Source organism: Fusarium mangiferae (genome assembly GCF_900044065.1).
Source record: "Fusarium mangiferae strain MRC7560 genome assembly, contig: FMAN_scaffold004, whole genome shotgun sequence".
In the NCBI taxonomy this organism is placed as follows: Eukaryota; Fungi; Ascomycota; class Sordariomycetes; order Hypocreales; family Nectriaceae; genus Fusarium; species Fusarium mangiferae.
In genome coordinates, this window is record NW_024573924.1 from 2,486,313 (window position 1) to 2,500,921 (window position 14,609).

Consider the following 14,609-nt stretch of genomic DNA (forward strand, 5'->3'; position numbering starts at 1 on the left):
CACCCGTTATCCGCCAAGAATTGTCTCTCTCACCCTCACTCTCAGGCGCTGTATTCATGTTTTGCCAGAACAGCGCACCCCTCTATGATTGCCTAAATTGTCATTGCGTATCGGGTCGGGTTGTTGGTAGTGTGCGAAAGTGCAAATTGTTTCTCAATGCCGGAGAGATGAAGAGGCGCAGTGGATAAGAGCTGCGGACTTTGTGACTTTGTGACAGCGTTGACACATTGACGAGTATGATCAACTGTTGCGGACTGAAGACTGGGAATATCATGGCGATATCTTGAGTCAGTTTGAGTTTGAAAGCGAAGAAAAGAGGTTAAATACAGCAATCACTAGAGAGCGAGGTAGGTACTTGGAGCGGCCGCCAGTACATCGTTGACAGCCCAGCCAGTAACCAACCCAGGTAGCGAGAAACAACCCCTACAGAGGCTTGCAGCCGCACCCGCCTGCACTTCTAAAAGCTGCGCTAGAATTACCTACCTGAGGTAGCTGGGCGTGCACACCCCTTGTCGTCTACCCTTCAGTTTCGGGCTTAGTCGACAGGTGGACCTTTGCTTGGACGATCCACGCGAGTTTATCTCCATCCATCTGCTCGTTCTGTTAGGCTAGCTTACCGACGGACGGACATGACGAAGTGACAGTGAGAGCTCATATATTTTACATATTCTCCTGACCTCCCTCCTGTTTTGGTTTGTCTTGCGTCGTCCAGGGTCCTCTTTCTTACACGCCTCTTCAAAGGGACTGCTTACTCCCTTGTGATCGGCTGTTTATTCATTGTCGATCCTTAATACCAAGCTTTTAATACCTTTTCTTTTCTTGTTGTTTTGTTTGAATTGGTTTGTCTTCCATAATACTCGACTACCAATTCGCATATTAAACAACATTCAACACCCAACTCACAACTCCGATACGAGATACGAAATCCTGCAGTCACTGGGGTATCACTCACCACCACGACACTCAATTGCGAGAATCCCAAGTAGATTCAGCCGTCACATTTCACCATGTCGGCGCTCTACGGGATCAACGCCAACAACGACGCCACTGCTGTAAGGCAGGGTGCTCCAGGCGCAGGCTCAACTGGTGACAATGTGCCTGTTGCTGACAAGCACACCGACGACGAAGCGATTAACGAGAAGCCCTCATCATCACCTGCCGACACTTTAGGTAAAGATGAGGAAGACGAAGATTCAGAGATGGAGCGAAGAACCTCTATTGTTCAGGCCCTCGCTCGATCTTATTCGCATGCCTCCGGCACCCACCCCAACGGACAGAATCCTTTCCAGGCTGGCGAGGATTCACCTCTGAACCCCAACTCTCCCAACTTCAACGCTCGCGAATGGGCAAAGTCTGTTGTGGAATTAGTTCACCAAGACGGCGCTAATTTCCGATCTGCCGGTGTTTGCTACCAGAACCTCAATGTTTACGGTTATGGTGGTGCTAGCGATTACCAGGGAGATGTCGCAAATGTTTGGCTCTCTCTGAGCGACCTCGTTGGAAGAGTGACTGGTCGCAAGCGACAGCGCATTGATATTCTGCGCAACTTTGATGGTGTTGTGCACAAGGGCGAAATGCTTGTCGTTCTTGGACCTCCCGGTGCTGGTTGCTCCACCACGCTCAAGACCATCGCCGGTGAGCTCAACGGTATCTACGTCGATGAGGGATCTTACTTCAACTACCAAGGTAAGTCGAATTGCAAATTTCGTGCAAAAGGGGTGTTTTGGTTTCACGGGACTCGATCTCCTGTTGCGATCGGCAATGGGCTTGTCGCGTGCAACACAACTCGTACCTACATGCGCCCAAGTAACCAATATCTCTAACATGATGTGCCACAGGTATGACCGCCAAGGAGATGCACTCCCACCACCGTGGTGAGGCTATCTACACCGCCGAGATTGATGTCCATTTCCCTATGCTGTCTGTCGGCGATACCCTCACATTCGCTGCCCGAGCTCGACAGCCCCGTCAGCTTCCTCAGGGCTTGAACAGAAACGACTTTGCCGATCACCTCCGAGATGTTGTCATGGCTATGTTTGGTATTTCTCACACCGTGAATACCCGCGTCGGTAACGAGTACATCCGTGGTGTCTCGGGTGGTGAGCGCAAGCGTGTCACCATTTCTGAGGCTGCCTTGTCTGGTGCTCCTCTGCAATGCTGGGATAACTCAACTCGAGGTCTTGACTCCGCCAACGCCATCGAATTCTGCAAGACTCTCCGTCTTCAAACCGAGCTTTTCAACAACACTGCCGTTGTGTCCATCTACCAGTCGCCTCAAAGCGCTTATGACCTGTTTGACAAGGCCACTGTCATCTACGAGGGCCGACAAATCTTCTTTGGCCGCGCTGATGCTGCTAAGCAGTACTTTATCAACCTGGGTTTCGAGTGCCCTGCTCGCCAGACCACCCCTGATTTCCTCACTTCCATGACTGCTCCTAACGAGCGAATTGTTCGTGATGGTTTCAAGGGCAAGGTTCCTCGAACCCCTGATGAGTTTGCTACCGCTTGGAGAAACAGCGCCGAGTACAAGGCTCTGCAGGCTGAGATTGAGGACTACAAGGTCGCTCATCCCATCAACGGCCCCGACGCTGAGGCTTTCCGTGCCTCCAAGCAAGCTCAGCAGGCTAAGCGACAGCGTGCCAAGTCTCCCTACACTCTCTCCTACACCCAGCAAATTCAGCTTTGTTTGTGGCGTGGATGGCTGCGACTCAAGGGTGATCCTGGTATCACTGTTGGTTCTCTTATTGGTAACTTCGTTATGGCTCTTATTATCGGTTCCGTCTTCTTCAACCTGGATGAAACTTCAAGCAGTTTCTTCCAGCGTGGTGCTCTCCTGTTCTTTGCTGTTTTGATGAACGCTTTCGCTAGTGCTCTCGAGGTAAGTCTAATTCTAGTGCCTCTCTTGACCAATACTGACAATTTCAGATTCTGGCCCTCTACGCGCAACGTCCAATTGTTGAAAAACATAGTCGTTATGCATTATATCATCCGTCTGCAGAAGCTATATCTTCGATGCTGTGCGACATGCCATACAAAATCGCCAATACGATCGTATTTAACATTACGCTTTATTTCATGACAAACCTCAAGCGCGAGCCAGGAGCCTTCTTCTTTTTCATCCTCATGTCTTTCGTTGTGGTTTTGGTCATGTCCATGATCTTCCGTACCATTGCGTCGGCTACTCGCAGTTTGTTCCAGGCTCTTGTCCCCGCCGCCATCCTCATTCTGGATCTTGTCATCTTCACCGGCTTCGTTATTCCAAAGCGTTACATGCTCGGATGGTGCAAATGGCTGTACTGGATCGACCCTATCGCCTATGCTTTTGAGGCTGTCGTCGTCAACGAATTTCACAACCGTGACTACACTTGCAACGAGTTCGTTCCTAACCCTTCGGTTCCTGGATACGGAGATGTTGCATCGGAGAACCGTGTGTGCAGTGCCGTTGGAGCTGAACCTGGAAGAGCTGCCGTGAATGGTGACCGATACGCCGAGCTGCAGTTTGGATACAAATGGGAGAACCGATGGCGCAACTTTGGTATCGTCATCGCATGGATCATTCTTTTCACCTTTACCTACATGGTTGCCGCCGAACTCGTATCTGAGAAGAAGTCCAAGGGTGAAGTCCTGGTCTACCGACGCGGTCACAAGCCTGCTGCTGTTGCCAATGCTGAGAAGAAGCATAGCGACCCGGAGGCTGCTATGGCTCACATTGGTCCTGTTGTCACTGCTGAACGCACTCGAAGCCGAACTAACAAGGATGGCGGTATGCTCCAGGAACAGACCTCGGTCTTCCAGTGGCATGATGTCTGCTATGAGGTCAAGATCAAGGACGAAACCCGTAAGATTCTGGATAATGTCGATGGTTGGGTCAAGCCTGGTACCCTGACAGCCCTTATGGGTGTTTCTGGTGCCGGTAAAACCACTCTGCTTGATTGTTTGGCCGACCGTACTTCTATGGGTGTTATCACAGGCGAGATGTTGGTCGATGGTAACCCTCGAGACATGTCTTTCCAGCGCAAGACCGGTTATGTTCAGCAACAGGATCTCCATCTTCAGACCTCGACAGTCCGAGAGGCCCTCAACTTCAGTGCCCTTCTACGCCAGCCCGCTCACGTCCCCAAGCAGGAGAAGCTCGACTATGTGGAACAGGTTATCAAGCTCCTTGATATGGAAGAATATGCCGATGCCGTGGTTGGTGTTCCTGGTGAAGGTCTCAACGTCGAGCAACGTAAGCGTCTTACTATCGGTGTCGAACTTGCTGCTAAGCCTCCTCTGCTGCTTTTCGTTGATGAGCCTACATCTGGTCTCGATTCTCAAACCTCTTGGGCTATCTTGGACCTTCTTGAGAAGTTGACAAACGCCGGCCAAGCTATTCTCTGCACTATTCATCAGCCCTCTGCCATGTTGTTCCAACGCTTTGATCGACTCCTTTTCCTGGCCAAGGGTGGCAAGACTGTCTACTTTGGTGATATCGGCGAGAACTCCAAGACCATGACCAGCTACTTTGAGCGTTACGGTGGACACGCCTGTCCCCCTGAGGCTAACCCTGCTGAATGGATGTTGGAAGTTATTGGTGCTGCTCCCGGATCTCACACTGAACTCGACTGGTTCCAGACTTGGCGCGACAGCCCTGAATATCAGGATGTCCAAGCCGAACTCGAGCGTATCAAGCGAGAGAAGCAGGGCGTTGAGGATACTGATGTCGATGACGGTAGCTACCGTGAGTTCGCGGCTCCCTTCATGGTTCAACTCAAGGAGGTCCTCTTCCGTGTTTTCCAACAGTACTGGCGTACTCCCGTTTATATCTACTCCAAGGCTGCTCTTTGCTCTCTCGTCGCTCTCTTCATCGGTTTCGTCTTCTTCCGAGCCCCCAACAGTATCCAGGGTCTTCAGAACCAGATGTTCGCCATCTTCAACTTGCTCACTATCTTCGGTCAACTAGTACAACAGTCTATGCCTCAATTCGTCATTCAGCGTTCCCTCTACGAGGTTCGTGAGCGTCCTTCCAAGGTCTACTCATGGAAGATCTTCATGTTGGCGCAGATTATTGTCGAATTGCCTTGGAATAGTTTGATGGCTGTCATCATGTTCTTTGGTTGGTACTACCCTGTCGGTCTTTACAACAACGCTGCCGATGCCGGTCAAACTACCGAACGCGGTGCCCTCATGTTCCTGTTACTGTTGGCTTTCCTCATCTTTACCGCTACCTTCTCGACTATGATCATTGCCGGATTCGAAACAGCTGAGGGTGGTGCCAACGTTGCTAACCTGCTGTTCATGCTCTGCCTGATCTTCTGTGGTGTCCTCGCTCCCAAGGGAACTCTACCTGGCTTCTGGAAGTTCATGTACTACGTGTCACCGTTCACATATCTAGTCGGAGGCATGTTAGCAACAGGTGTCGCCAATACGGAAGTCACCTGCGCCAGCAACGAACTCGTACCTATCACACCACCCAATGGTTCAACCTGTAATGAGTACATGGGTGATTATATCAAGGCTGTTGGCGGTTACTTCGTTGACCCCGATGCCACCTCCAACTGCGAGTTCTGCACTGTCCAGTACACCAATACATACCTCGCCGGCGTCAATATTGACTATGCCGACCGATGGCGCAACTTTGGTCTCCTGTGGGTGTACATCATCTTCAACATGGGTGCTGCGCTGTTCATCTACTGGCTTGCGCGTATGCCCAAGAAGAGCTTCAAGAAGAAGACCGTCAAGAAGGAGTAAAAAAAAGAAAGAAATTGGAAAAAATGAAGATCTTGTACTGGGTATGAGATTGGGGGGATTTTGTTATTTACTAGAGCTTGTGAGGGTGATGAGCCTTCGCATATAGACGGCATGGCATTGCCGAACATGTACATATGAGTTTTTACTAGACACTGTAATATGATGGACACAGATGTGGGATGGAGGAAGGATACCCATACCCCTTTCAATGAACTTTTTCTTAAAAAAATATTTGGCCTTTTCATCGAAGTGTGATGTTCTGCTCAAGCACCTCCATATGGAGTTGGATGAAGGTAGGGCTCTTAACGTCCCAGTTGTAGAGGTGTCTTCCACCCGGCGCCTGAAGAATCATCAAGTCTTCATACTCATCATACCCGAGTATTCCTTGAACTAGGTACCTCAAACATTTAAAAGTCACCAATGACAAGTCTGCCGTCTTGCTCCCGCGGCTCAGGCCCCATCGCAGTTGGTTGTCGTGTAATTGTTGGTCTAGACCATAACATATGATTTTCCGGAACACAATGCCGAGAACCACCGAATAAAGTTTATGTTGCAAGATGTCAGTCGCAATCCTGTAGAGTGGTCTCTAAGTTGAAACTCATGTTAGTATGAATTGCGGCATTGTTGCAGGCGCCGAGTATGGTCATGACAGGTGAGAATGAGTTGAGGACTGTGTAGATAGATATTTCCCAAATAGCATCACCAATTCTTCGCCTTGAGCACAGGCACAACTTGATAGGAGCACATAAGCCTAATAGCACCCAAAGTGCTATGGGCCATCATTCATCTTTCATTTCAACACCACAATCAACACCGCGCTATGCAACAGTCTCTCCCAAATCCTCAAGCCTATGTACAACTTTTCTTTTCTTTTCTTTTACAACTTTTGAAAACATCAACTTTTAAGCCTTGCCAGGCCAGATCTCCTTAGCAACGTCGTTGACAAGCTTAAGCTTGGCAAACATCTTCTCCTCAGTCATACCCTCAGCGCCGACAGCGACACTAGCGAAACCGCACTGAGGGCTGATGCCAACCTGTTCAAGGGCCTCCTCGAGACTGCGGCCCTGACCATCAGCGATGATCTTGGCAGCGTCGAGCACGCGGTGCTTGATGACCTGGGCATCCTCGAGCTCGGGCTCCTTGGTGGTGATAACTCCGAGAACGACGTTCTTGTGCTTGGGGAGGAAGCGGAGGGGCTCGAAACCGCCGGAACGAGGGTTGTCGTACTCGAGGAAGAAGGTATCGTAGTTGAGGACGGTGAAGAACTTCTCGGCGATCTTCTCGTATGAACCCTCGCTGAAGTGCATGGACTTAGAGAAGTTTCCTGTGGCGTGTAAGTGAGTGGATACAATGTCATTGAGTGAGAAACAAACCTCTGCAGACGTGAAGTCCGACGTGGAGACCCTCAGGTCGGTCGGCAATAGCATCGTTGTGAGCCTTGAGGTAAGTGTCGAACAGCTTGTCAGGATCAACACCCTCGTCTCTCAGAGACTGAAGCATCTCATCGGAGCAGAAGTAGGCGAGAGTGGGGTCATCGATCTGGATGTTTCGCACGCCCTCGTCGTACAAAGTCTTGAACTCCTGACGGTAAGCCTTGGCCAAATCGGCAAAGAAGTCCTCATCATTAGAGTAGGCCTCAGGGCTGTAGCACTTTCCAGAGGCAAGTCGCAGGTGGAAATAGCAAGGAGGAGGCATGGTGAACTTGCACTCAGCCCACTGCTCACGAGGAACACACTCGCGGAGCATCTTCCAGTTCTCGAGGTAAGGGCTCTTCTTGTACTCGATCTTGGACTCGCAAAGAGCAGCCATGGGATACTGCTTACCAGCCTTCTTCAGAGCAGCGATGGGAGGCGCAGAGAGACGGACAAGATCCCAGGGAACAGGCTCAACCTCGCGGAAACCCCCTAGACGCTCGAAGAAGCCAGAGAAGTAGTACTTGCGATCAAACTCGCCGGAAGAAATAGCGCGAACTCCATGCTCCTGCTGCTTCTTGACGATATCGGCAATAGCAGCCTTTTGCGTCGCAGCAAGCTGCTCAGCAGTGACCTGGCCGGCATCGGCTTGCTCCTGGATGCGGGACAGCGCCTCAGGGCGGATGAGAGAGCCGATGTGGTCGGCGTGGAAGGGGAGCTTTGTGACAGTCATTTTCTGAGCGCGAGGAGAGTCAATTGAGCGGTTTCATGGCTGCGGGAGTAGCCATCATGGCTCTTTTTATCATGGGCATGATGACATGGGGTCTTTCCCCAGGCAAGACCGGGCCAATCAATGGTCCAATGATGACTGCGTTGAGAGTAGCATGTCTCCATATGACCCCTCCCCCTCCGCAGATCTTCGGTTGATGGACACGGCTGTTGAGATGAGGGGAGGGTTAGGGTTACGATGTTTGGAGTTCATGTCATGATCATGAACAGAACTGAAGCGGTAGGACATATGAATTGCCTATCAAATGTTGTATGTACTCGACAGCGCAAGGCAAGAAATGCCCATAGATGAGCATGGACCAGTATAGCAACTCAATAGGTGGCCGATATGGGCATGTCACCAAGGAGTCTCGAGGAATGGTAACGATAGGCAAGGCACAACGGCCTTCGCAATGACTGCTCATGACATCTCGGCCCGTGTGTTTGAAGGTGTACCTGAAGCCTGATGCCTGTCAGTCATGGTAAAAACGAGAGAGAGCAGTTTGTGAGTTCAATTGCTCAAGGGACAAACAAAACCGATGATGCTTCCATTACCACTATCGATGCTGATGTTATTGATAAGAATTGTTTTGATCCAAAGGAAACAGGGGCAACAATCCTTTTCAAAGCCCAGGAACGACAATGTCCAAGCAACTAACCAAGGGGCAAAGTCTCGTGTGTCTCACTTGAAGCATACCACAGAACCAAGACTTGCCTGCAACATTTCACGTGTGTTTCTCGTACATTTCAGTAGTCTCATCGAGATCGGCCTCACAAGTGCTAAATCCTACCGAAGAAAAAGAAAAGAACTTACTAACACTCAATGTGCGACTATGCAAGCAAGGGAGCAAGATTTGACCAACCCAGAACACAAAACATTGTATATCTCCCTTGCTGAGCCTTGGCACAATGGGATGATTTTATTCGTACCTGCACGTCGAATAAGAAAGTTTGATACTAAGTAATTTTCTGCAAGCCATCAAATTAAGCGGCTTGCATAAGGCGACAAATAAAAGCCCTCCCTGGCATCAGAAGCGAGGACAGAGGAGATTAGTGAATCGTGAGGCGTTGTTTTTTTCTTCTCTTTTGCTTACAATAGCGAACTAACATAAGCTCCGATCAGAAGCGGGAATGGCTCCAACGGCACGCGCTGCCAACATTCCTCGCCAGGACATGTTATTGTCGCAGCTTTTACTTGGCTTTCCAATTTTAGCATTGCAGTTGGTGATCAAACATACGAGGCGCGACGTTGCCACACGTTAATTTGATCGTCAGGAACAAAGGAGCTTTGCAGTATACTGATATGCTGTTGTGTAACAGAGGCACAAATTAGGGTGTTTTGTACCTTGCATGAAATCTTGTAGCACATGATTGCAATATCAATGACTTGGCACGGCAACGATTGATCCGGAGAGCGATGATACTGGAAAATGGAGCTCCCTGATATTATCCTCTCAAGGATCAATTGACTTTAGAACGAGTGCAATAGCTAAAGCTTCTCCTCCTCACGTCATAGAAAGGTCATGATCACCATGTTATCAATCAAGAACCGTCAAGTGATTGTATGACTCGACTGGTTAGCATCAGTCTGTAAGCTCCGGAAACAGACAAGGCTATCGTCGTAGGGCTCTGGCGAGGTTCCGAGACTACCGAATGCCGGTTTGTTTAGGCTATCAGAGTGGTCCATGTCAACTCAAGCTTAACATGCTTCCTTGGATGAGTTGCATCCAAGGGATCTACTGTGGAGTTACTGATATTTAGTAGATGTAAGTCAGTTATCGCCAAGCAAGAAGTGGATTAGATGAGAATTACTGGAAAGTGTATTGAGCTATACCCAATCAGTATTTGATGTTTGGCCTCTGATACGAGCCGTGAATTCCAGTGATGTTTTCTTACAAGGTTATACGAGAACTTCAAGCTTCAGCTATAGCTCTTCCCTTAGTAGTAAACTTAGATTAAGCTTGGCAATGCCAAAAACGTCGAAATCAATATCAGCTTTGACAAAAATCCCCATTATTTTGAGGCATTTCCTGATCATTTCCCGTTGTTGAAGTGTCATGAACTTAAGAGTTGTACCGTCAAAAACTACCCTAGACCCCCACCCAGCTCGGCGGCCTCCGCAAAAACCATCGGCCCGCATAACACAATAAGTCAGACTTGATTCATGTCTCATACCAGCTCTCAGCTCTCCCTTGGTAAGACCAACCTTTCTTCCACTTCTCACGAACGCAATCTCCCCCTTGTGGATCATCTATTAGCTTCCGGGATGGATAATCTAATGTCTCGATCTTGTGGACATGAACGAGAAACCCAAAACAAAACAAAACACTCACAGCGAAATGCTTTCGAGATATGGAAGAAGCTGTTTCCCCGGATTGTGCTAAAGAATGCTCGCATCCGGCCGAAGGGAGGGGAGGGAGGGGTCTGATATGTAAACGGTTTCGAAACAGGGTTGATCTTTTGCCTTGTCCGATCTCAAGTTCCAACCGCTGAAAACGCTATGTGAGTGATACTCAAGCGAGTATAGTCGCCTTTGGAGGAGCCACAAAACACACCAGATATTGCTCTGCCTATTTCTGGTGACCAATGACGTACATTCTTGGGTGATGGAGATTAGACGCTCGTCACATATCTGCCAGATCCCACATGAGGGGAACCTTTGTGAGAAAGTGTGCTCTGATAGCAAGTGCTCTTTTTTGACGCATCCAGGAATGGGTCGCGCGCATGCGGAGAAATTATTTCTTGGCTATCAATCTGATGCCGATGGGCCGTCGGTATCCAAGAAGCGGCAGAACATGGAGGAATCCAGAGTACTTCGATTAATGTGAAATCACTCCTTTGAGGGAGGGGTAGGCCACGGCATTGGGATGAGTGTCTCAGCAGAATACCGTGTCAGCAGCCTCACGTATCAACAAGTGAGATAGAGGCTATCAGTATTAGCATCTGGAATTTAGAGTAATCTTACAACCCGAGGTGCTGCAGAGCCAAATTCTCAAGCAGCGGGGATTTTGGGGCCCAAACAAGCTCTTCAGAGTGTGGAGTGGAAGTGAGACACGTCAAGTCAGGGGCACTGCATTCTTTGCTTGTTGGACGGGAACGCCATGTCTCAACAGTCACAGCACAGCACTCTGGACTTGTTTGCTTTGGGGGCTCGATGCATTCGTCGAGGACCAGACAGACTATCGGCGCGAGGCTTAGTCTGTGGTCCTAGGAGGATCCCATACAATCTCAGCCCCAAGGCAAGGGGACCCAGATCATGTATAAAGAGAGGGCTTGATTCCGTCCAAAGCTCAACTTCTTCCTTCTCTCATCATCAAGCAACTCAAACATCCTCGATCCCCTCGCTTCTCTTCCGAGAACTGTTTTCCAGTCGTTACACACCCCAGTCATTCGCTCTAAAGAACCACCATCCAAAATGCGTTACACCGAGCTCCTCGCCCTGGCCATGGGCAACTTGGCCGCTGCCCAGTTCACCACTGGCCGCTTCTCCAACACCACCACCGGAGCCATTGAGACTGGCACTGCTACCACTGGCACCGATGTCACCGGCACTGAGACCTCCGGTGCTGCTACCAGCACATCTGCTGGCGGCATTGGCAACCCTGACGGCTTCAACTTCCTCGGATGCTTCTCTTCTGAGAACGGCTTCCCTGGCTTCACTCAGGCCTACTCCTCTGAGGAGAACGACTCTGAGCGTTGTGCCGATGCCTGCTTGGGCTCCAACTTCTTCGGTCTCTACGACAACAGCTGCTACTGTGGTAACGAGCTTGACCTCTCCACCTCTCCTTCTGTCAACACTGATCAGTGTGACATCACTTGCCCTGGCAACTCTGATGAGAACTGTGGTGGTCTCTCTTCTGGCGACCGCCTCATGCGCCGACAGGTCGCTGTCAACGTCCTCCTCTCCGTCTACGTCGCCGCCGGTGTGAACCCTGGTGAGACTGACACTGTCATCAACACCGACTTCGTCACCGAGACCCTCCCTCCTGTCACCACCACTGCCACTGTCACCTTCACTGAGGACGGCACCACCGTCACCCAGACCGTCACCACTGTTCTCCCCGCCATCCCCACCGATGTCATCATCATCTGCTACGGTAACTACTGTGCTCCTCAGGTCCACTGCCCTACCTGCACCAAGTGGCAGATCGTTTGCGAGGATGGCCTCTGCGCTCCTCGTGAATGCCACGACGACACCTGGAGCCAGCTCAAGATCTGCAACAGCGGAAAGTGCCACTACGCCGACTACACCGGTGATGAATGCAACCAGCGCATCGTCTGCTACGGCAGTGAGTGCCAGCGTGACCAGCACTACTCTGTCGACTACGCTCGCAAGTTCGTCTGCGATGTCGACGAGGACCGATGGTACTTCGATGAGTGCAAGGACGACTGCTACACCTACGAGAAGTGCTCCAAGGGCGAGTGCGAGCCTGTCCACCCTCCCGTCAAGCCTACCACGCCTGTCTCCCCTCCCAAGCCCATCATCCCCGGCAAGCCCCCTGTTGTCGTCGTCCCCGAGCCCGAGACTCCCTCCAAGCCCGGCAAGCCCGAGACTCCTGCTAAGCCCGAGACTCCTGCTAAGCCTGAGACTCCCGCCAAGCCTGAGACTCCCGAGACTCCTGCTAAGCCCGAGACTCCTGAGACTCCTTCCAAGCCCGAGACTCCTGAGACCACCGGCACTGGCTCCAAGCCTGAGGTCCCCGTTGTGACCGCCGGTGCCGCCCAGAAGACCTTCGCCGGTGTGGCCGCTGCCATCGCCGGTCTTGCTTTCGTCCTGTAAAGGAACTAATAAGCAAACCTTCTTCTTCTTCTTCTCCTCCTCCCCGGATTTGGGACCTTTCTCATAGATGCCGGAGTCTCTGCCCGGCAAGCTCAGCATTCATCACGTCTTTTGCTCTTGATAGCAACAAAACACGCAAATGTGTAACGTTTAACGTTCTTGGTTTATTCTTACACCAGTCGGTATAATTTGGGTAGATCTGGCTCTGGGATATCTTGTACGATAGATTAGGGTCTCGGCTGTCCATTTCGATGGTGGTACCTTTTTGGCGATTAGAAATCAGTAGTATTTCGGCTTTAATATGGCTTTATGACTTTATTCTTATAGAGGATTCTAATGTGACAGTGATTCTCTCTACTCTTTCTCCTTTCTGATCATTGTGACTTTTTGACTGTGGCTGAGTTGAATTCAACAGAATCGTCTAATAACTACGCTTATCTTTAGACTTATGTGAAAGTCATCCAAGTCATCTTGCAAGTAAGGGGGACTGTCGATAAAGCCGGTTCCTTGCAGATAAATATGCAAGGGACTGTCGTGTAAGTCAGCCTCGGGAGAAGCTTTCTGACAGGTTACTGCAGACAAACACAATTGGATGGTCATGAAGTGGATTCTGACATGCACTAGTTATAATTTCTTTTTGTGTCTGGAATAATACGCAGTGGAGATTCAGTATATCTCGATCTCGGTGAGAAATGATGACAGTAGACAACTTTTAGTAATTAACCGCGATATCATAACATCAATCACCTCGTGCTCGTAAACAGCTTCTAAATGGTCAGAGGTCAAACCTTGGGTTGCATTGAGTAAAAGTTCCTCTGCTCTGCTTTCGTGAAGTGTTGGCTTGGCGAGGTGATACTGATAACAACGTGACCAACAGCGTTGACAGCGCCCGCAATGGTTTTTACAGTTGATGTTGCAATCATGTCAATTGAAGTGCTTCTTACAAAGCATACCAAGTCTTTTGTTGTTGCGGTCTGGAAAGTCCAGAACGGATAAATGATAAATACCTGGTCTCTAGGCAGCCGGATTTCACGATAGTATCCTGATTGCTGGAAGAATGACGCTCCTAGCAGTGTCCAATAGAAGAAGTAAAATGACGGTAATCGATAAAGCTTAGGGCTATGAGGAAAAAGATGCGAGCCGATGGGTATTGTACCCCTGCTAGGTGATAGCATCTCGCAACTCGCTCGGTTAATATCCATCACATCACCTTGGATCCAGGGTTCAAGGGTACCCGTCCCGCATCGTGCACGGTGAGCATTAATGCAAGACCGTTTATGGCAGTTGCAAGCTCTTATCATCAAGGAAATATGTTATAGTTCTTAACGTCCGGTGACTGACATCTTGATAGAATGGCATATATGTAATGCGAGCCTCGAATAACAAGAATGTCGTGATATTGTACGGGGAGTATCGGGCTTCAAGTGTCGCAAGAGCGGAGTAAAGCCTGTTTCTGGTGAAGATGACCTTATGCTAAATGCCTGCGTGCAGCGAAATGGAACATGATGCTGTACAACAGCGGGCCTTATCCCTTGTGTCGGTACGACAAGGATGGGTACGTATGTAATTGCGGTCTGAGCTTGATTGAAGATGTTTACGAGATGTTCATTTCTTATCGTGCTTTAATTACCGTGCTGGTACTCGTTGCAACTATACCTTTGACCTGGAGCCGATGGAGAGCTATGGAGTTGGCTATATGGATGAGGCGAATGATTTCAAGAGCGGCTGAATATTCTTGTTTGTCTAGTGTCCAGAAACAGCAAGATTCTTCTTCGGAGCAAAGTGACAGGGTCCGAGATCCTTGATTGGCCCGGTTTGTCCTGGTCGGATGGTGCAAGATGCCTGACATGGGCTGGACATGGCCTGGCTACAGTACCCAAGCTTGGAATACCCAGAGCCTTGGCTTTCCGTGTATGCAT

The 14,609-nt window shown here is 49.8% G+C and overlaps 3 protein-coding genes across 3 annotated transcripts; 1 reads left to right on the top strand and 2 right to left on the bottom strand.

The window, feature by feature from the left end:
* Nucleotides 1-1,007: 1,007 nt before the first annotated feature.
* FMAN_09338 (putative ABC1 transport protein) lies at nt 1,008-5,730 on the top strand (the record flags this gene model as incomplete). Its single annotated transcript, XM_041830167.1, has 3 exons — nt 1,008-1,686; nt 1,839-2,878; nt 2,926-5,730. 3 exons carry the CDS (start codon nt 1,008-1,010, stop codon nt 5,728-5,730), a joined length of 4,524 nt encoding a protein of 1,507 aa, XP_041680858.1.
* A 902-nt stretch (nt 5,731-6,632) lies between these two features.
* On the bottom strand, nt 6,633-7,875 carry FMAN_09339 (uncharacterized protein; the record flags this gene model as incomplete). The annotated part of the gene is made up of 2 exons (XM_041830168.1): nt 6,633-7,054; nt 7,104-7,875. The coding sequence occupies 2 exons, from the start codon at nt 7,873-7,875 to the stop codon at nt 6,633-6,635; spliced, it is 1,194 nt and encodes a 397-aa protein (XP_041680859.1).
* A 3,408-nt stretch (nt 7,876-11,283) lies between these two features.
* On the bottom strand, nt 11,284-12,789 carry FMAN_09340 (uncharacterized protein; the record flags this gene model as incomplete). Its single annotated transcript, XM_041830169.1, has 1 exon — nt 11,284-12,789. The coding sequence occupies one exon, from the start codon at nt 12,787-12,789 to the stop codon at nt 11,284-11,286; it is 1,506 nt and encodes a 501-aa protein (XP_041680860.1).
* Nucleotides 12,790-14,609: the final 1,820 nt, after the last annotated feature.